Source organism: Pyrus communis, chromosome 1 (assembly GCF_963583255.1).
Source record: "Pyrus communis chromosome 1, drPyrComm1.1, whole genome shotgun sequence".
In the NCBI taxonomy this organism is placed as follows: domain Eukaryota; kingdom Viridiplantae; phylum Streptophyta; class Magnoliopsida; order Rosales; family Rosaceae; genus Pyrus; species Pyrus communis.
The window spans coordinates 3,482,121-3,503,174 of NC_084803.1; the positions used below are offsets into that span (position 1 = coordinate 3,482,121).

The 21,054-nt window shown below is 38.6% G+C and overlaps 1 protein-coding gene and 1 pseudogene across 1 annotated transcript; both read right to left on the reverse strand.

The window, feature by feature from the left end:
- LOC137711727 (glutamate receptor 2.8-like) overlaps nucleotides 1-2,759 on the reverse strand; it is a 6,002-nt pseudogene extending 3,243 nt beyond the window's left edge.
- Nucleotides 2,760-16,154: 13,395 nt separating this feature from the next.
- Nucleotides 16,155-20,636, reverse strand: LOC137729679 (glutamate receptor 2.7-like). The gene is made up of 5 exons (XM_068468686.1): nucleotides 20,339-20,636; nucleotides 18,000-19,330; nucleotides 17,583-17,898; nucleotides 17,035-17,441; nucleotides 16,155-16,940 (listed from the first exon to the last, which is right to left on the reverse strand). The coding sequence occupies exons 1-5, from the start codon at nucleotides 20,634-20,636 to the stop codon at nucleotides 16,347-16,349; spliced, it is 2,946 nt and encodes a 981-aa protein (XP_068324787.1). The 3' UTR covers nucleotides 16,155-16,346.
- Between the last annotated feature and the right edge of the window lie 418 nt (nucleotides 20,637-21,054).

Below are 21,054 nucleotides of genomic sequence, written 5' to 3' on the forward strand. Positions count from 1 at the left end.
CTGATCTTTACGCCGATGGAGCCAAATGTCAAAATGAGTGCACATGAAGGAAAAGATTTGGAAGATGTGACGATGTATCGACAATTGGTAGGTAGTCTGATCTACTTAACCTTGACTCGACCTGACATTTCTTATGCAGTTGGTGTGATGAGTCGGTACATGCAAAACCCAAAGAAGCCTCACTTGGAAGCAGTTCGACGAATACTAAGATATGTGAAGAGTACAATTGACTATGGTCTTTTGTACAAGAAAGGTGAAGACTGCAAGTTAGTTGGTTACTGTGATGCTGACTATGCGGGAGATCATGACACCAGGAGATCAACAACTGGGTATGTGTTTAAGCTTGGTTCTGGAACCATCTCTTGGTGTAGCAAGAGACAGCCAACGGTATCTTTGTCAACCACAGAAGCAAAGTATAGAGCAGCAGCAATGGCAGCTCAAGAGAATGCATGGCTGGTACAGTTGATGAGTGATCTACATCAACCAGTAGATTATCCAGTACCATTGTACTGTGATAACCAATCGGCAATTCGCTTGGCGGAAAATCCAGTCTTTCATGCAAGAACTAAACATGTGGAAGTGCACTACCACTTTATCAGAGAAAAGGTTCTACAAGAAGAGATTGAGATGAGACAGGTCAAGACGAATGATCAAGTTGCGGACTTGTTCACAAAAAGTTTAAGTACAGGCAAGCTCGAAAATTTTCGCTGTCTGCTCAGCATAGTGCAAAGAATGAGAGCTGACATTGAGGGGGAGTGTTGAGAATCAATGTCAATTGTAGGTGAAGTAGGTGGATGTTGTAGGTGAAGTAAGTGTGTGAGGTTGGTGAAGTAAGTGGAGGTTGTAGGTGAAGTAGGTGGATGTTGTAGGTGAAGTAAGTGTGTGGTGTAGCTTTCATTTGGTTTGCTATAAATACCCAAGTCCCCAAGCATTGTATATCATCCAAGGAGAAACAAAGCCTAGAGCTAAATAAGAAAAGCTTTGCTAATTAGTTTGTTTTGTGAGCTTTCTTTAAGAGTGTGCTCTATTTTCTTCTTCTTGGGATCATTAGAGTTATCTTGGATACTCTTCTTATTCAACAGAAGAGGCCCCTAAAGCTATCGAGAATAAGAGTGTTGGAACCTTCCGCAGTTTTGGAGTTTGAACAACTTTCATATTTCTTGAACCACTTATCTTCGATGGCCTTCATTTTACCTCCCTCGCGCACTTTAGTGATTGCAGTTGAAAAATCACGCGTGAGAAGTGAACCTTTTTGAAAGACCTTCATATAACCCAAAGAAAAAAAAATCCAGCGTCAGAAAATATGTATTAATTGAAGGAGAGAAGCCCAGACAGAGAAACAAGGGGAACTTACAAATGCAAACCCATCAGAGTTGAACGGTGGTGTAACAAGGGTATATTCTGAGCAATACGTTGCAATAAAAAGTTTCATGTAGGGAGTTTCTTCAAAAGCAGCAGAAATACCTCCATTTTCATTCCCGTTGCGAAGAAGTTTATCCAATTCTTCGCTAGAATAATAGGGCCTGAGTTTATCGTCAAGTAAAATTGCTAATGTTTTAACGTTTGAATCGATGTTTTTCATAGAATAAAAATATGAAGTAATAATGGGAAAAAATAAAGCTTAGAATAAGAGTTTTTACCCCAATAACTACTTGATAGACCAAACCATCGTAAGTAGCAGCACTACCATCAGGCCTTGCAAAGGGATGAAACTCGCAAGGAACAGGGTACGGCAATGCTTCTATTACCGCAGTAAAGACATCAATGCAGTATCCACTGATATTCGTTGTGTTAGTGCTTGGATCATGTTTGACAGTTACAAAGTCGTCATACCTCAGCGGGACTCCAATTCTTAAGGTCCCATTCGCACTAATCTGCCAACCCCTTGGAACCGAGGTGGTGACTCCAGGCCATATAATAGGTCCAAGAATGGGATTAGAAGTAGAGTGTCTGCTTGTATTTTTGTCCGATTTAATGTTTCTTACAAGTCCATTTTTGGGTGTCCAACATCCAATCCCTCTTTCCCCATTATCATTCACATTAACTACCTGAAAAGTTGATGATTGTAGTTGCCTATTAACAAGGCTGAAATCTCCTGTAGACCTCGGAATCTTGTACCTGTTAGTTCTCGGACAAGTTCAGTACCACTTTGAGAGACCTCTAATCTCTCCGAACCAGTGGAATTGCCAGAATTGTTCATCTTCTGGAAGCGGAAGTTTGTTGTTCCAACCTTCTCAGCTGCCATGGCTAGTGCCCAAGCGGCATCATACGCCCACAATCCAAAAACATCCAGTTTAACACTAGAGATGGTTGGATTGTCTTGTCGGAATTTTGTTTGCCATCTAGCTCTGAAACTTTCAAGCTCTTTTGTAATGGGAACATGAGTTTTTAAACCCAACACCCCTAGCATGTCATCTATGTCGACAGAAGAACTCGAGGAAATAAAACCGTTAGTCATCCCATTTGTCATTATCCAAACATAGCCTTCATCCATCATGCCAAAGTCTTTTGCTTTTGAGAAAAACCAAGAGCCAAGAGATGGGGACATATGCACTATGAAGACCCTGGTTCGCATTGACATCAACTTGTGAAGCTCTGCAACAATTTCCATCCGTGGCTACTGATGGAATGAAACTCCAGTAGGGCACACGAGCACCAACTGCTTGCAAAGCAGTAGTCAGGTAAGGTATTACTCCCTTTCCGAACTCATTGTCAACGCTGATGGGCACTGTTTCAGTCCAACCGGCACTTAGATACATCAACAATTTAATGTTACACTGTGTGCCATAAATTGGCACTTAGATACAATTAGCTGAACCCAAACATTTCTACATGCAAAATATAGTCGGGACTACAGGGGTATATAAATTAATTAATAAATTGTTGGAAATTGTTGGTATATAAATTAATTAATAAATTGTTGGTTCATTAACTGTATGCTTGCATCTAATGTTTATTGTTTAGGGCATTGAAGAATATGATTCGGAAGAATCTTTTGATGAACTGATGACATATCCTACAAGGTCATCTAGAGTTGGCAATGAAGAGGATGATGCCTTTTATTTAGATGAAGAGGATTTGGATGATTGATTGATATCTTTGGTTGTATTTTGATTTCTATGAAGAGGATTTGGATGAATGATTGTTTTCTTTGTTTGTATTACCTTTTGAATGATGAATTTGGATGATATTACCTTTGAATAATGAATTTAGATGATATTATCTTTTGAATGACTATGGATTTGAATGAAAAATTGAGAATGTATGTTTATTTTACGTAGTATTATTTTTATACAATTATATGTATAATACATAAAACATATATATATATATATATATATATAATTAAATCCCGTGAGGCTTCGCCTCACGCCTCATGCCTAGGCCGGGCTTGGCCTCGGACGCCTCGCCCACGCCTCACGCATTTAATACATCAATATATATATATATATATATATATATATAAGAATATACTGCCCACTCACAGATATGTAGTCAAAACGAAGCCTCCAAGCCTTGTTTGACCCCGTAAGTCCTCAGGATACGTTTGCCTTATATGTGAAATTACTAATTAACTTAGTTTAATAACTTACAAATGGAAACTTAAATAAAACATCCGTAGATTTCCCAAACATAAGGTTTGAATATATGAAATCAATCTACTCATGGACCCACACACACTTGACCACACGCTGGCCGGAGGCCGGATGTGCCACCACAAGTGGCTGCACGCGCCGATGACCCATGTGAGCCCACGCGCCGCGAGTATGGCTGTACTCGCCGTCTTCACAAGCTCTTGCGTTTTGTAGGTTGAAGGTCCAACTTCCAGAGCTCCTAACGAGCTCGATTCTCAACCAAATTCAATTTTACAAAGACCAATTCCTAGGAATGTAATGAATCGATCTATATTTACTGAAAGTTCAAATGTGGTCCGTGTTGTCCAGGAATTTGGCCTGAAAGTGGCCAAATGACCACGGATCCAAATTTCCAGAAATCTGGGAATTTCTTCCCAACTTTCAAAGTGAATTTCTAACTCCATAGTTAACCAAACTCAGTGATTCAAAAGCCATTCTGAATTTAGGAATATAGGGAACAAGTATAAACCTATTAGGAGTCCATTTGAGGTCGAGGTTGGCCGGAAAAATGATCTGAAAGTGACCAAATGGTCACGGTTCCAGCCTCCAAAATTTCAGGATTTCTTCTTCCGAGTCATTTCAACGTTGACCTTTCACTAAGATGTCTGAAAATGAGTCACACATCCACAAATTCGATGAGAGGAATTCAAAACTAGTGTCCAGAGACCTTACCTTGGTCGAACTCGACAAGAACTCATTGGAGAAGATGATGAACAGTGGCAGTGGCCACTGTGCAGTGCAAGCCCCACTCATGGTTGATGCTCATTGCTTATGGTCTAAGCTTATAGAATAGAGAAGGACAGGGCACGGTGGTGGTCCGACGGTCTAACTCTCCGGAGAAGTCGAGTGAAAGTGACTGGGGTTGGTGCATGGCCTTTCGGCCCCTCTGCGTGTGCAGAGAAAGGAGAAAGGGTTTGAGAGAGTGAAGTTTGAGTGCTGTGAGTGGAGGACGGATTTTTGGGTAAAATCTGATCGGTGATGACTTTTGATTGGTTGCCCACATTGAGGGAAAGGATGTGAGTGGTGGAGGGGAAAAGAAGGAAAAAGCAAAAGTTGATTAGTGGATGGGTGTGAAAGAAAGAAGCCCGGATCCCTTTTAGGGATTGGATGAATTTGTACAATTTTTAATGTACAAATCTATCCTTTTGATAGTTTCCGACACTGTAAATTCGTACATGCGTGTACAAAATTACCCGTGACTAATATACTCTAACGAAGCGTAACTTTTTCGTTACAGATCTGACTCGAGTCTAACGCACGCTCACGTATTCGTGACAACGAGTACTAATTTAGTATGAAACTAGGAAAATGAAACCAAAAGTCGACAACCACGTCCATGTTAGATTCCACTTTTGTCTAAAAAGGGTAAAATCATCAATTCACACCAATGGAAAAGAAATTACAGTGAAAAGTAGGGACGGATTGTCACAATCTACCCCTGCTGTTGTACAAAAAGAGAAAATGCCACTCCATCGCGATTGGAGTGCCATACTTCCTTTTTCATGCCCCCAACTCATACTTTCCTTCTTCTTCAGTACAATACTATAATATAATAGTTTTCGCAAAAACAAAACGTCGAAAATATTTATATGTACTAACGTCCCATCGAAAATACATATATATAACAACATAAGGTTTAGTGTAGTTGTACTGATAGCAAAACTGAACATAGGATTTTTCTATTACCTTTCCGCATCGCGTACTCCAAAAGTAAGTACATAATATTCTTAGGTCAAGCCCAAGTAATAAATAGGTAAAATACAACAAACACAAGTAAGTACACTAATGTAAAAGGACCTACCTATTTATTTGCTTAATGAATCCAATAAATAAGTCCTTGATACTACGGTCTGCAGCCCACGATATCGACAACTCACTATTATCATGATAAGCAAGTAACAAATTCTTGAGGGTGCAATATTACCATCATGCCCCATTGGGAATTACACAAACAACGTCTGGTCAAGTCTCTACTGTGCTCACACACTACCCCCTTGGGCAACAACAACAATAAAACAATTCTATATTGTGAACTCTCACAATTGAACACTTGTTCGTAAAACTCCTCTGTCAAACAAGTGCTAAGAGAAGAATCTTCAAACTAGGCCTCAAATGTGTCACAAACAAGACCAAAAATTGTAACCGTAGTTACAAGCAGTTCTAACAGAAATAAGTGTCTAATACGATCTTGCTACAAATATACAGCATATAAATGTAACACACCATGAAGGTCCCGTTAAATCATTCAGACTAGCCGTTAGTCTGAGGGTGAAATGTAGCCGGCGACAAAACTTACTACATGTGGTCTTCAAGAAGACTTCTCCAAAACTTAGTAGTAAAACTTGCTTCACGAAGAGATACAATAGTGGCACACCTGCCATGTAATTGAGCCAACGTAGTCTACAATGCCTTGGCAAGCAAATTCATAGTGAAGTTCTCTCAAACTTAGTGAAAAGTAACTACGTCAAGAAGGCTAGAAAAATACTCGAGAATTTGAGGATCAAAGCAAGCCCATCAAATCTAGTGTATGAGAAAACTGGATCGAATGCATAACATCAACTACAACGGTAGTTTTCAAGATAATCAATCACCACGATAAGATTCGTTCAACTGAGTATTTCTTGGGTGATTGAGTAATTAATGGTCACGACTGCACTTCCAACGTCAACAGTTCTCTTAGACAGTGCATCATTTTCAAGGCAATACGAAGTGCAGTAGGGTAGACATGTACCCAAGGTTAATTGGAATGCCTTTTAGTACATAGGGGTAAAAATGGAATTACCGTCATAATAGGTATTGATCGAAATGTCAGAAGATCCGATAGATTCAAGATTGGGCACTTCTACCAAGATGTGTAAAATCTTGTCCATGTGGACCAACGGAACACGAATTGACTTGTCAAGTCAATCAATAATCATCGTACATCACCAAAATCTCCACATGTACATGAACTCGTACTAGGAGCGTATGGCGATATTTTCCTATCTCAACTCAGATACAGGAAATGATTATAACCACTCGAACGATTCTTGATCATTTGTAAGTAACGAAAAATCAATACTCATGAATCCCGATTAGAATGGGATAAGACAAGCTAAAGACGTTCAAGGGTAGATGTGTCTTTTGCTGCTGTAGCAGTAAATATGTTTGCATGCAATAGTGCAATCGTAAACATTTGGTTTAGTTCTTCCAACGTCGCTATAAGAAATTTAGAATGGGATAAGTTTAGCGACTGATGTAGTATACAGTCGAAGAGTTCTCAAATTGTTCAATCGCGGCAGAGATTCAAGGAGCACATAGCGCTGCACAGATAAATACTTCAAATTCGAAACAGTTTTTTTGTTAGATAAATGTAAAAGCCACTTGGGAAACAAGTAACTCGTCTCCGGCTGCCTATAAAGTCAAGTCGCGGGTGTGGGAACATATCCATCTCTTCAACTCCCCTTCCAAATGCAAGAGTAAACCAATCATAAAAAATGTGTTCATACTTATAAAAACAATCATAGAGAATGGTCCTCAAGGAATCTATCTTTGGTCCTGGAAAAGTCTGCAAGAATTGTTGAACTCGTTTCACAAATTCCTCAAGAATCTGATCATAGTATCTACCGTGGTGGAAGAACCTTTCGGCCTGCGCATCACTTTTTAGTGCATCTGGAGGAAGACCATGATTGAACATGTTGGGAAAATCGAAATTAAGATTTCTCCTTGATTCCCAGGAAATTAGCCATCTTTTCGACAGTAGGCGGGTTCTAACCAAATCTTTGGTTGTTAATTTAGACACAATATATGATAGAACACAATCAGGTATTTCATTGATCTGGCCCCTATTAGCCTGATGCAAACAAATGAATTACCTAGGGATGGTAATTTAATCCGTCAAATTCGATCCCCGCAGGTAACCAACCCAAACAGTTTTGTTTCGGGGATCAAATTTCGGGTTTTTTACAGTTATGGGTAACCGTTGGATAAATTGTTCGGTTTCAGGTTCGGTTATGGTTATGGGAGTATCCGCTCCGAATCCGTACCGAACCCGCCCCGTTTTCATTCTTTAATAAAAAATACTGAAAATTTAACTTTCCCCCTCCAAACTCATTTTTTCTAGCCTCTAGCCCATCATAAAATATTTATTCGAATAAAACCCAATGATTAGGATCCAACTAAGCAACTTACCAAATTAAGTTTGTATGTCCGTTTTTATATTTTTTGGATCCCTAATATACCCCTTCTAAGCTAGTATGGAAAGTTCTTGTAATTTTGTTTTAATTGATCACGTGCATTGAATTTGGCAAGGCCTTATAGCCATGAAATATGGGTCTAGATAGAGGAATTAATTTGGAATTTTTTTTTTAATTTCTACAATAAATTTCAATTTGAATATACCTAATTTAGTGTTTATTTTCAACAATATCTATTGTTTAATTTTATGAAAATAATTTACCTACTATGAAAATTAATTTTATGAAAACAATATCAATTGTTTAATTTTATACCTACAGTATAATTACATGAAAATAGTTTACTTACTATGAAAATTAATTTTTTGAAAACAATATCTATTGTTTAATTTTATGAAATAATTTACCTACTGTATAAGTACATGAAAAAATTTACCTACTATGAAAAATAAATTTTTGAAAACAATATCTATTATTGTTTGATTTTATGAAATAATTTACCTACTGTATAATTACATGAAAATTAATGTGCCTACTTTTTAAATTTGTAACAAAATTAATTTACCTACTTCTTTTTATGGTATTAGTATACATAAATGTAGAATATATGTCCGTATATATTTGATCTAATTAGATTTTGGATTGGAGGAGTTCACACAATATAAAAAATATACTAAACAAATTAAATGTCTAGCAAAAAGAAACGTATAAGAGATTTGGTGGCATGATTTTGTAAATAAACACAAATTCATGGACATCTTTTATCTAACATGACATCATCTTTAAAATTTGGGTTTTATTTAGAAGTTATAATATATATGAGTTTTTGTCTAGAGTTTAAGAGTTGTGACATCCCACATCATCCTGGTGAGTGATCCTTAAATGTATATTCCCATCCCTACCTAGCACGAGGCCTTTTGGGAGCTCACTGGCTTTGGGTTCCGTAGGAACTCCGAAGTTAAGCGAGAAGGAGGCTAGAGCACTCCCCATGATGGGTGACCCACTGGGAAGTTGCTCGTGAGTTCCCAAAAACAAAACCGTGAGGGAATGGTAAGCCCAAAGTGGACAATATCGCCCAGGGGAGTGATCCTTAAATGTATATTCTCATCCCTACCTAGCACGAAGCCTTTTGGGAGCTCACTGGCTTCGGGTTCTATTGGAACTCCGAAGTTAAGCGAGAAGAACCCGAAGTTAAGCGAGAAGCGCGCGAGAGCATTCTCAGGATAGGTGACCCATCGGGAAGTTCTCGTGTGAGTTCCCAAAAACAAAACCGTGAGGGCGTGGTTGAGGCCCAAAGCGGACAATATCGTGCTACGGTGGTGGAGCGGGCCTGGGAAGTGATCCGTCCCGGGCCGGGATATGAAAATTTGGTATCAGAGCCTAACCCTGGTCGTGGTGTGCCGACGAGGGCGTCGGACCCCTAAGGGGAGTGAATTGTGACATCCCACATCGCCTAGGGGAGTGATCCTTAAATGTATATTCCCATCCCTATCTAGCACGAGGCATTTTGGGAGCTCATTGGCTTCGGATTCCATTGGAACTCCGAAGTTAAGCGAGAAGCGCGCGAGAGCATTCCCAGGATGGGTGACCCATCGGGAAGTTCTCGTGTGAGTTCCCAAAAATAAAACCGTGAGGACGTGGTCGGGGCCCAAAGCGGACAATATCGTGTTACGGTGGTGGAGCGGGCCCGGGAATTGATCCGCCCCAGGCCGGGACATGACAAGAGTTGTAAGGGTTTAAATCTAAAGAATCCTAAAAAATATTTATATTTTTTTTTAATAAAAGAATGAAATCTTTTTTTTTTTTTTTCTCCAGCAACTTTTATACTTCTTGGGAGACTCCAAGGGTCTTGAGAGTGTAGTGCAAACTTCAAAGGTTTATATCTTTATTCTAAAATTTTTAATGATTTCAGTTTCAATGAATCATGGAATCTGGAGGAACTCGAAGGTCAGAAAAATGGTTCAATACTTCAATTTTGGGAAGGAAACCTATTTGTTCTGTGCAGCTCCTTCACTTGGTCTGTGCAGCTCTTTCTGGAGAAACAATAACAACCAAAATCAGCCACCTCCAAGCCATCACCAACAAAACGGTTTCATGGTTGGTCATCGATTTTGGATTCGGCTCCGGTGGTTGGCGGTGGCGAAATGGGTTACTGGAACCCGGCGTTTACCGCGTGGTCGTCAGATCTTCCAACAACCAATGGTGCATATAAGTCTTTTTTATCTAAGGAGATTTCTTCTTTGTCTTATAGCTTAGCTAGGTTCTATTTTTCTTTAATTTGGTTTTTATTTTTGGTTATGTTTGTGTGGGTTGTGACATTTACTACGGCTTCAGCATCAGTAGCTAATAGCTAATCCTTCTCTTTCTTCTCTGTCTGTATGCGTGTTTTAAGGTGTAACGGATATGAGGGTGTACCAATTAAGGACCAGAAATTAAATTAAACGTTTGTTACTTGTTAGTGGTTCTTGATGTTATCATCACATTATAATTGCCATAACTTATAAGGGGCTCTGCTTAATTGGATGCCTGATACTGGGGTGTTGGATTATTTTTCAAACTTAGTGTGGTGCGTAATTCTTGGTCGGTTCATAACGAAAAACCGTTACCTGATGGGGAGTCCTTTACCCAACGAATTTGGTTACGGGTAATACCCATTCGGGTTTTTTACGGTTTCGGGTACGGGGAAAACAAACGGGTTCAGTTATGGGGATGACACATCTGAACCTAATTTGCCCCGTTGCAATCCCTAGAATTACCCCCAAATTATCAATGGCATTTGTATTTTATTTTCTATGAAATCTCATTAGTAAAAAATTTGAGACAGGTAAGTTGAAATTCTTTTAACTTTCAAAACAGAAAATTGTGCTGTGTGAAGGACGAATCAAATAGCGAGGTTCGTACCTCCATCAAAGGGTCTTGTGTGATCCATGGCCCTGGAGGTCGTCCTAGTCTCCTGACCTAGCTTCGTTTAACGTATGATACTTGGTCAGGTGCGTTTTAACGGGTACTGCTTTGACTTTTGGGATATACATATCCCACTGGTTTTAGGTTACTTTTACACTTGAGTTGGAGATAAGAAACTAAAAGGAGCAAATTATTAGGAGACACTGTTTTATACATCAAGGGAATTAGATACCCAATCACAAAATACACAAAGGGAATTGAATATATCCAGGTAATTAGGCTATCTTCAATGCAAGGTGCTAAAAATCTAAAATTTAACCTCGTATTTCTAACTGTTCCTAGTGGATTCAAATTGTTTGTTTTAGATAATGCTAGGAAGACTAAATATCTAAATTAAATTTTACAAAATAAATGATGCAATTGTTCATGATTGAATTATCAATTAAGTGTTGATTAATTAATATGTTTATTTCCTATTGGTGACACATATTTTTATCCGAATGCATGCGACTTGAGATCCCATCCTTTTGTGTGAAATCCCGTTCCTGGATTTCACTATTTAAAATTACCTATTTCGTATTCTTAGTTTTGACGCTTTTATATTTACGGCATATTTCATCCCTACGTATTTTTTCACTTATCTTTATATATTTGGATAGTATTCGTCGAGACAAACGTTTGGGCACAAACAGAACGTAATTTGGAGTTATAACGAAGATTTTATAAGGTTTTGAACGTCGATGATATTTTGGTAAATTGATAATTAATTGGACATGTGATATTTTTGTCAAACCATTGGGTGAGTGCCATGTGGGCACCCAAAAAATTCTGGAACTCTCTCTCCTCCTTTTTCTCTCCCGTTCCCTCTTTCTCTCAAGAGTTGTCTCATTCTCTCTCAGCTCTCTCTTTCTCTCCGTGAAACAAACCATCACCACCACCAAAATTTTGGCTTGTTGAACACCAAAACCACCATTATCTGCATGTCCTCACCACCATAAACTCCATTGTGATTTTTGTTTCAATGAAAATGAACCCAAAACACGAGTTCGAAGAACGAGGTTTTGGGCCGAGACTTCTAGGCGTGATTCAGAAAATTTTCGCCATCTTCTGGACTCAAAACAGGTATAAATTGATTCCTCATGATGTGTAGATGAATTTTCATGTTTGGATCGTGTGATTTGGTTGAAAAATGAGAAAGTTACAACGATTTAAAGTTTGCCCAATTTCTGGCGAACCCGTGACCTTCCAGACCATTTTCCGGCCAAACCACTGCGAGTTACCCATCGGGAAAGGTACCAATCTGTTCGTCTCGTTCCAAGATATGATTTTCATTTTTGAATTACTCAATTTGGTTGAGTATTGACAGAGTGTTATGGACGTTTAAAGTTTGCCCATAAATTCCGGCGAGTTACCAGTTTTTCAACGGACTTCCATCTTTCAGGCCATTTTTCGGCTACCTCCAGCCATCATTTGGACTCCAAGCCAGTATAATCTTGTTCTACACTTCTCTAGCTTCGTTTTGGTATGTTATAGGTCGAATTTGGGTGAGAAATGAGTGAGATATAGAGTTCTAAAGATTGCCCAGAAAATTTGCAAAATCTGCAGAATTCGGCAAATTTCGTTAAGGTCTGCCACTTGAACATTATATGAATTGATGATCTGACCGTTGGATTGCCACCAAACTTTGAGGTATTGTTGTACATAATATTTAAGGACCTTAGGAACTTACGAATTGAAAATCTGGTGGTTGGATCTTACGAAGCAAGTGACGAAGGATCATGGACCCTACATTTGAACGACGGTTTGATTCTCATTAAATGTTGGTGTGGGGGACATATGGGAGTTTTTGAGTATGTGGATTATCGAAGGAAATCTAAATGTGGACTTGTGCTTTGTTTTAGGTAATGATAGTGCATGACATCTCAATTCTTGTGCTAGGGTGCGTTAGCGCAGACTCTAGGTGAATGACTTTAATATATGTGATATTGGTGATTACCCTGTTTTCGTAATTGTTATCCTGTGTGGATATGACTTGGTTTTATAAATATGTTTTCATTGATTTATGTTTATGAAATGAGATTTGACTTGTATGATTGGAATGTTGCTTCGATATTGTTTCATTTCCCGTTTCGTTGATTCACTCTAAATTTAGTATTTGTGTCTTGTTTCACTTTGTTGAGCCTTTATGAATTGAGTAACTTGTGCCTTGCCTTGTTGCTTTGAGTCGTTGTACATTATGGTTGTTGGTCTTCCGCTCAGTTCCGTTGAGTAATCCAGAACTGGGTATCCGCTGGGGTTCCGTTGAGTGGTCTAGTTCCCTGCTCCATCCAGATTCGGTTGAGTGGTCTGGAATCTCTTGTGCTCCGCGATTCCGTTAAGTGGTCCGGAATCGTATCTAGCTTGGATTTCATTGAGTGGTTCAAGATGCATTGTACTCCGCGATTCTGTTGAGTGGTCCAGAATCGTATCCACTCAGATTTCGTTGAGTGATGGTCCGGAATCCCTTCTCCTATGCGATTCCATTGAGTAGTCCGGAATCCCATTTGGTATTATGGCTCCGTTGAGAGGTTTGGAACCCAATTAATTGCTTCGTTGATTCTTCAGATTGAGTTTGGATTGAGATAGCTTCAAAGATGTAGGCTTCGGCCGAACTGTGTCGCTCTAACCCTACTTTTCTTTGTCTTGCATGAGTTTGTGGTTGTGAACTTTGGTGACTTGTTTCAGACGAGCCATTAGATGCCTGGGTGAATCTTTTGGGATTTTCAGTGACTTGATGATGATTTCATAAAATATGATTTTATATTTGATGTATATAAACCGTGATCGATGGATGGTTTTTAATATTATCATATACGTCGAATTATTGTCACTCACACGAGCGTCGCGGCTTATCGGGGTTGTTGTTTGCCTGGTGCACCATTCCCATGGTGTAGGGGTGATTGTGCAGGTTTTAGTAGATACGAGGAGTTCTGGGGTAGCAGATAGAATTCAAAGAGCTTGGAGTGTTAGGTTACCCCTATACTTTTCCTTAAACAATTGTGATTATTGTTGTTTTCAGTTTGAATTTCCTGGCATCCCCTTACAGTTCACTGTCGCGCATCGATCTTGGACGTATGTCGGGATTGGGGCGTGACATTTTGAATTGTCTAACTTTTGTTTATCTCTATTTTTGTGTTTCATTTAACCGTTTATGAATTCTTTAATGGTTAGGGTTTGGTTTTATGTCGCCCTTCATGCCTTGTGTTTTTTTCTTAGGGTTTTTTTTTTATTAACACCCTATATTTTGTTGACTACACCCCACATAATGATTTAATATTAAATTGTATAAAATGACTATTTAAGCCCTAAAATGTTCTAAAAATTAAAAAGAAGATTCTAAATACACCCCAAGTTCTTTCTTTGAGTCATGCCTAAAATTTACATCTACGATCTCACATAAGCAATATGACTATTTTTCCATAAATGAATGAACAAGTTTTCCGTAAAAGTTTGAAAACTCAATGTGAAACTCCATCACTTCAATATATATACATACAACTGCAAGACTTAAACCCTTTTGCCCTCGAGTCAGTTTGGGTGAGGCTTGTGTCATTTTGTCTTTGCTTTAATGAAAACTCATTTCGACTAAAAGAAAGATTGAAGAATTATATAGGTTATTGATATGAAAATTGAAAAGAAAACTGGTGGCAACAAGTTTGTGAAGACGAATAAGCAAGTTTAATGTGGGTGTATGTGAGGAGTTTAGGGTGTGAGGGTAGCTTGGGAAAGAATGTGGGGTGTATTAAGATATTTTTTTAATTTAAAAAGTAGATGTGGTGTGTTTTAAGTATGTGAGGTGTAATCAACAAAACATGGGGTGCCAAATAAAACAACCCTTTTTTTTTTTTTAATAAACATCCAATTAGTTTGTGATTATCATTTGGCATACCGTATTAGACACGGGATGGTACTATATAATACGAAACAGATTTTTGGTGAATTTTGGACTAAATAAGCACCCGATTATTAATCCGGCCCCACCATTTTTTATACGGAGTTTTAATGAAAAACTCATGATACTGTTCACTTTAACGAAAAACCACATTTTTACACTAAAAAGTCAATTCTGGTACTATTCACTTTACCCTTTATCTTGTCCTTATCATTAAAACTCAAAGTTTTCAAACCCTTTTCATTAGTTTTTTTTTTTTTTTTTTTTCTTTTTTTATACCCCTTACGCCCGCTTGCTTATCTCGTCCAATACTTGGTATTATTTAGTCGGGTTCACGAACTTCACACTAAAGCAAAAATAACTGCTCCAACCATCTCGCCATCTGCTTCTACACATCGGGAACTCCTTCTCAACTAAGGTATTCCTTCTCCGCCTCTTTCTCCATCCGTACCTCCGATTAACATCAAGCAGATTTTGAACGGAAAACCAGAGGTGGGAGATTGAATCCAAGTCATGCTGTTCCTGTTGTGGAAAGACATTATCTGGGTTTTTGGCTTAATTGTTATTTGATTTGGATGATGTTCGGTGATTAAACTCAAAACTGGAAAGGATTTCATCTGAGTTTTGGTTTCAATGGATTAAAAACTCAAAACTGGGTTTTTTCATTTCACCTAGGTTTTTGGCTGCACTTACTCCCTTGTAATGCATGGACATTGGGTGTGCAAGCTCCGAACAATAATTTGGAGATTTGCTTCTGCAATTTGATTAGTTGATGGATGAAAGAAAAGGAAGACGATGATGGTGGAAAAAGAATTGATGATTTTTTATTTGCTTTTTTTGTTTTTTTGTTTTTTTTTTTTTTTTTGAATTGTGAACTTTTATTTTTAAAAACACATTTGTATTTATTTTTAATTATCAATTTAAAAATATTATTAACAACTACCAAACACGGTATCGGTAAAAAAAAAAAAAAAAAAAGTACCAAACACACTATAAATAATACGGTCATTGGTCCAACATTCACCAAATGCCCAACTAATTTAGTCAATACTATCCGATGATTATTTATCATATCCGATTCAAATAGTCAGTATAGTCCGAATTGCTAAACGAGACCTAAAGAACTTAACATAGATTTAACCCTGTATGACACAATCTCTTGATAGAAAGCTCATATTACTTACGGTGCAAGTTTATAATCTAAAAATAACATCATTCAATATTTCTGTTGGTTTTAACTAATAGAGCACATTTGACATAACAAATAACTCATTTCAAAGAGCCTAATGCCTACTGAAGGTGTTCAAAGACATTTTTAAACTGAAAAAGAGTTCTAAGCTTCGCAGGAGGAATTGTGGCACCAACACATGTACAAGCCGGAGCATTGGAGTGCAGTTGTGCAGTGAAAAATTTTAGCGACTAATGTGGTATATAGTCGAAGAGTTTTCAAAATGTTAGGCGGAGTTTCAGGGAGAACATAGCCCTGCGGAGAACTTGTCTCTGGCTGCATATAAATTCTTGCACGTGGCGGGTGATGAGGGAAGGCATCAATCTCTTCAACTCCCTTTGCATGTCATAAATCATCAATTAAGATAAGAAAAACAATATAGGGAGAACATATATTTACAAAATAATTTACTCTGAATCAATAGCTTTCTTGGGCAATAGTCTATTCTAATTTAGGGTTTAGGTCTGTCTCTCTCACTTGGGGAGGAAGTTAATACCATATTCATGAGTACTACTGTCTTGGGTTGCCGTTGCTTGACCATTCGGACTCAGATCACCACCATGCACGGAAGAATTAGGAGTTCCCACCAGCTCTTGATGAACAAGGTGCAGTCCAGCGCAGTCGGGAGAGCTTGATGATGAACTTGGGGGACAGCTGCTGTTTGGTGAAGATTCAGCAGCAGCTATACCATGATCACTATCTTGCAGCGTGCTCTTCCTAGAAATATCCGAAGTCAGGTCTTTTCCGTAATATACTCTTAATATTTCATGAATTCTTGTCCAAAACGAGGCTTCTGTATCTGCGCGTGTCAAGATGTGGCTATGCTCATAGAGGAACATAGCTGTAAATATGAGGATAGCTAGTGATGAAACAACACCAGCAACGATGAAGAGGCCCCAAAAGCTATCAAGACCAAGAGTGTTGGAACTTCCCACGGTGTCGGAGTTTGAACAACTTTCATTTTTCTTGAACCACTTATCTTCGATGACCTTCATTTTATCTCCCTCGCGCACTTGAGTGAGTGCATCTGAAAAATCACGCGTGAGAAGCGAACCTTCTTGAAAGACCTGCATGTAACCCAACCGAAAAAAAAAATCCCCACATCAGAAAACATGTACTAGTTAGAGGAGAGAAGCCCAGAAAGAGAACAAGTGGACTTACAAATGCAAAACCATCAGTTTTGAATGTTGGCTCGAAAATGGTATATTTTGAACAATAAGTTGAAACAAAAAGTTTCATGTAGGGCGTTTCATCAAAAGCAGCAGAAATACCTCCGTTTTCATCCCCATCTTGAAGAAGTTTATCCAATTCTTCTCTAGAATAATAGGCCCTAAGTTTATCATCCTGAAATCCTAGTTGCTTCAGAATCCCATAAATAAAAGAACCTCGTAGGTAGCCAACCTTGTCCCCATTCTTAATGAGCGTGTTTATATCAGTGACGGTTGGTTGGAGCTGCTGGACTGTTAATATTGACGTTAAACTGGCAGTATAACTTTGCGTTAGTATGAGAACAACAAAGCACCATACGATCACTACAAATCTAGCCAAGTTGCTCAGCACTAGCTCCCCTGTTTCAAAAGTTGAAAACAGATATGGCATTAATGAGTCATCGAAAAAAACAATTGCTTTGCTTAGTTCATAGAGTGCAGATCAATTGTTTCTACAGCATCAGTGATCACTAAAGAATGATTAACATGATGGGTACTTACGATGTATGAAAAACATGGTTGAGAACGAGAACCAAAAGCTTGTGCCAATTTGGTGCTGTGGAGGCCCCTGAAAGTCTTTGTTTTTTGGGTGTTCAAGAAACCAGATCACAAAACCAATGAAAATAAAAAAGCAGCAGCTGGTTACCCAAAGGTCCCAGGTCAAAGGCTTCAAGAACACCCAGGTGTTTTTAGCACCATTATTTCCTTTGACAGGCACAACCATCGATACCCCCGCTTCTGTGTACGGCAATGTAAAGTCAACATACAAGGATCTATTTGCTCTAATGGTAATATCTCCAACTAAAGCATCATAGTTCTGTCAAGTAAAAGTGCTAATGTTAACATAATGTCGATAGAATAAACTGTAAAATAATGGGGGGATAAAGAAAGAAGAACTCGTAGAATAAGAGTTTTTACCCCGAGAACTACTTGCTTGATCATATCAATGTAACTTCCAGCTCTTTCACCATTAGGCTTTGCAAAGGGATGAAACTCAAAAGGAGCAGGGTACGGCAATGCCTCTATTACAGCGGTAAAGACATCTATGCAGTATCCAGTGACATTAGTTGTGCCAGTTCTAGAATCATACGTTACATTTATCAATTCATCATACATTAGCTTCGCCGGGACTAGAACCTTTAAGGTCCCATTCGTACTAATCTGCCAACCCCTTGGAACCGAGGTGGTGTCTCCAGGCCATATAATAGGTCCAAGACTGGCATTAGAATTAGAGTGTCTGCTTGTATTTCTGTTCGATTTAATGTTTCTTACGAGTCCATTTTTGGTTGTCCAATATCCAATCCCTCTTTCCCCATTACCGTTAACATTGACTATCTGAAAAGTAGATGATTGTAGTTGCCTATTAATAAGGCTGAAATCTCCTGAAAGACCTCTGAATCTTGTACCTGATAATTCTCGGACAAGTTCTAGACCATTTTGAGAGAACTCTAATCTCTCCAAACCAGTGGAATTGCCAGAATCTTTCATCTTTTGGAAGCGGAAGTTTGTTGTTCCAACCTTCTCAACTGCCATGGCTAGTGCCCAAGCAGCATCATACGCCCACAATCCAAAAATACCCAATTTAACACTAGGGATAGTTGGATTGTCTTGTCGAAATTTTGTTTGCCATCTAGCTCTAAAACTTTCAAGCTCTTTTGTAATGGAAACATAAGTCTTTAAACCCAACACCCCTTGCATGTTGTCTATGTCGACAGAAGAACTCGAGGAAATAAAACTGTTAGTCATCCCATTTGTCATTATCCAAACATAGCCTTCATCCATCATGCCAAAGTCTTTTGCTTTTGAGAAAAACTGAGAGCCAAGATAAGGGGACATATGCACTATGAAGACCCTGGTTCGCATTGACATCAACTTGCGAAGCTCTGCAACAATTTCCTCATCCGTGGCGGTTGAAGGAATGAAACTCCAGTAGGGCACACGAGCACCAACTGCTTGCAAAGCAGTAGTCAGGTAAGGTATTACTCCCTTTCCGAACTCATTGTCAACACTGATGGGCACTGCTTCAGTCCAACCAAAGGCCTGGATGACACTACTAATGGCTTTAACTTGAGATGAGTCATTCTGCGCAATTCGGAAAAAGTATGAACCCTGAAGAGAAGGGCTTGTCGCGGAAAATGATATTATGGGCACCTGAGCTTTGTCTCCAAGCTCAATTACAAAGCTGGCTTGCATTGATGATTCTAACCCTATGATGGCTTGCACTTTCTCATTTTTTATCAAGTCTAGAGCTGTTTCAAAGGTGAAAAATGGAAATTAATTAAACTCTGATATAACATCAGCCAGAAATAAGCATTTCTGGAAAATTATAATGGTTGATCACGATACAAATCCAACCCAACCAGATCCTTGGATGAGCCACGTTGAAGCAATTTCAGAAAACAAACAAAATTAAGGATATATGAATTGAAGAAGAACAAGAACAGCATGCACTTGTTAGTTAACGAAACTCGAAAGTTGATAGCATATATATATAAAAAGAAGTATTATAACAGTTCATTTATGTTATAACAACAAACTTATGTAAAACCTCAACAAAAAAATTATTGAGTACAGTTGTAGAAAACTAACTTGGAGATTGAGGCTTGCTTAGATGCAATGTTCTAATGAAAAACTTGGAGAAAACTGACAAACATTTTTTTTTTTTTTTTTGAAATGCGAAGATAGCTTGTATGAACAGAAAAAAATTTGACGGCAGCCAAAAAACAGTAGCAAGCCAAAGGGCAGCCACTTCAACAAAACAACACTTCTTAACAACATTCCTCATATGTAAGTGGCCGGTGAAAAGCTGTAGAGTATTTGCATAACGACACGGGTTCAAACCCTGCCAGTAGTTAATCTAATACCTAATCTGACAAAATCTATTGTTTGACCTAAAAATAAAAAAAATAAAAAAAAAAAAAAAAAGACATTCCTCAGACACAGCACTTAATAGAAGAAGAAACAGCCACCGGTTAATTTTTTATTTTTTTTCATTCAATATCGAAAATTAAATAATTAATATTTAAATTTCCCACAAGCCATACTGGCTCATCCTTGGTCGTGCTGAGCGGAATACACCAAGGTTGTGACAGATCACAGACATTTAGCATCTCCAAGTGAAAGTACCGAACCACACCAAATAACATGGAAGACCCCGACCATTTGAACCAATTGGGAATCAACACCCTTAATATTCTAATAGATAGTGAAACATATTTAAGAGAACACACAAAAAAGAGAAGAGGTAGAGAAAGAACCTGCGGTAGCTGCAACAACAACATCTTCTGCAGAGTCCCTTTTGTGTAGGACCAGCCTGGTTTTGTAGTCTGCATGAGAGGCGTAGAAGTTGGCAAGGGCCATGTCAATGCAGCTCATCCCCATTTTCCCAAACCCGGTGTCCAAGTCAAGAACCACTCCCACATGTACTGGGATTAATGTTGTGTTTTGTGCCCCGACGAAGAAAATTTTAAAGAATAGGAAGAAAAGAAAGACGGGTTTGATCATAGGGTTTTTTGTCATGTTTGAATACTCTCTCTTGGATGGCTTGGAATTCATGGCCGGGGGTGAAGGACGCTAAGAACCTTATTTATAAGATGATGAATCGCTGACTGCTGAATTTGAATATTCATAGTCGGTAGGATTTTCAATATAACAAAAGTCCATTTGAATATTCAAACAAAGAAGTGTCCCCTACTGCTGAATCGCTGACTTCTGATGAGGAGGTATTTCAAAGAAATTTCCCATTACCTTAGTCTTAAGTAAGGGGGAAGGTGGCACTGTGCAATTGGAGAGTTTTTTCAGTGTGATCGGTACACGAGGTGTTACATTATGTGTTGCTATACAAATTGTGGGATATGTGTACTAAAAAGTTAATAACTTCTGGTTTTATAGTCGCTATACAAATTGTGAGATTGGGGTGGGGACGACGGAGAAGGGGATGAGAGTGGATCCACGGGGGAGGGGATGTGGTTGG

Coding starts and splice junctions, on each gene's coding strand:
- LOC137729679 (XM_068468686.1), bottom strand. CDS start 20,636: ATGAATTCCAAGCCATCCAAGAGAGAGTATTCAAACATGACAAAAAAC. Junction 17,899..17,999: donor TCAAGCAAGTAGTTCTCGGG/GTAAAAACTCTT, acceptor TTTACTTGACAG/AACTATGATGCTTTAGTTGG. Junction 17,442..17,582: donor AACCATGTTTTTCATACATC/GTAAGTACCCAT, acceptor CTTTTGAAACAG/GGGAGCTAGTGCTGAGCAAC.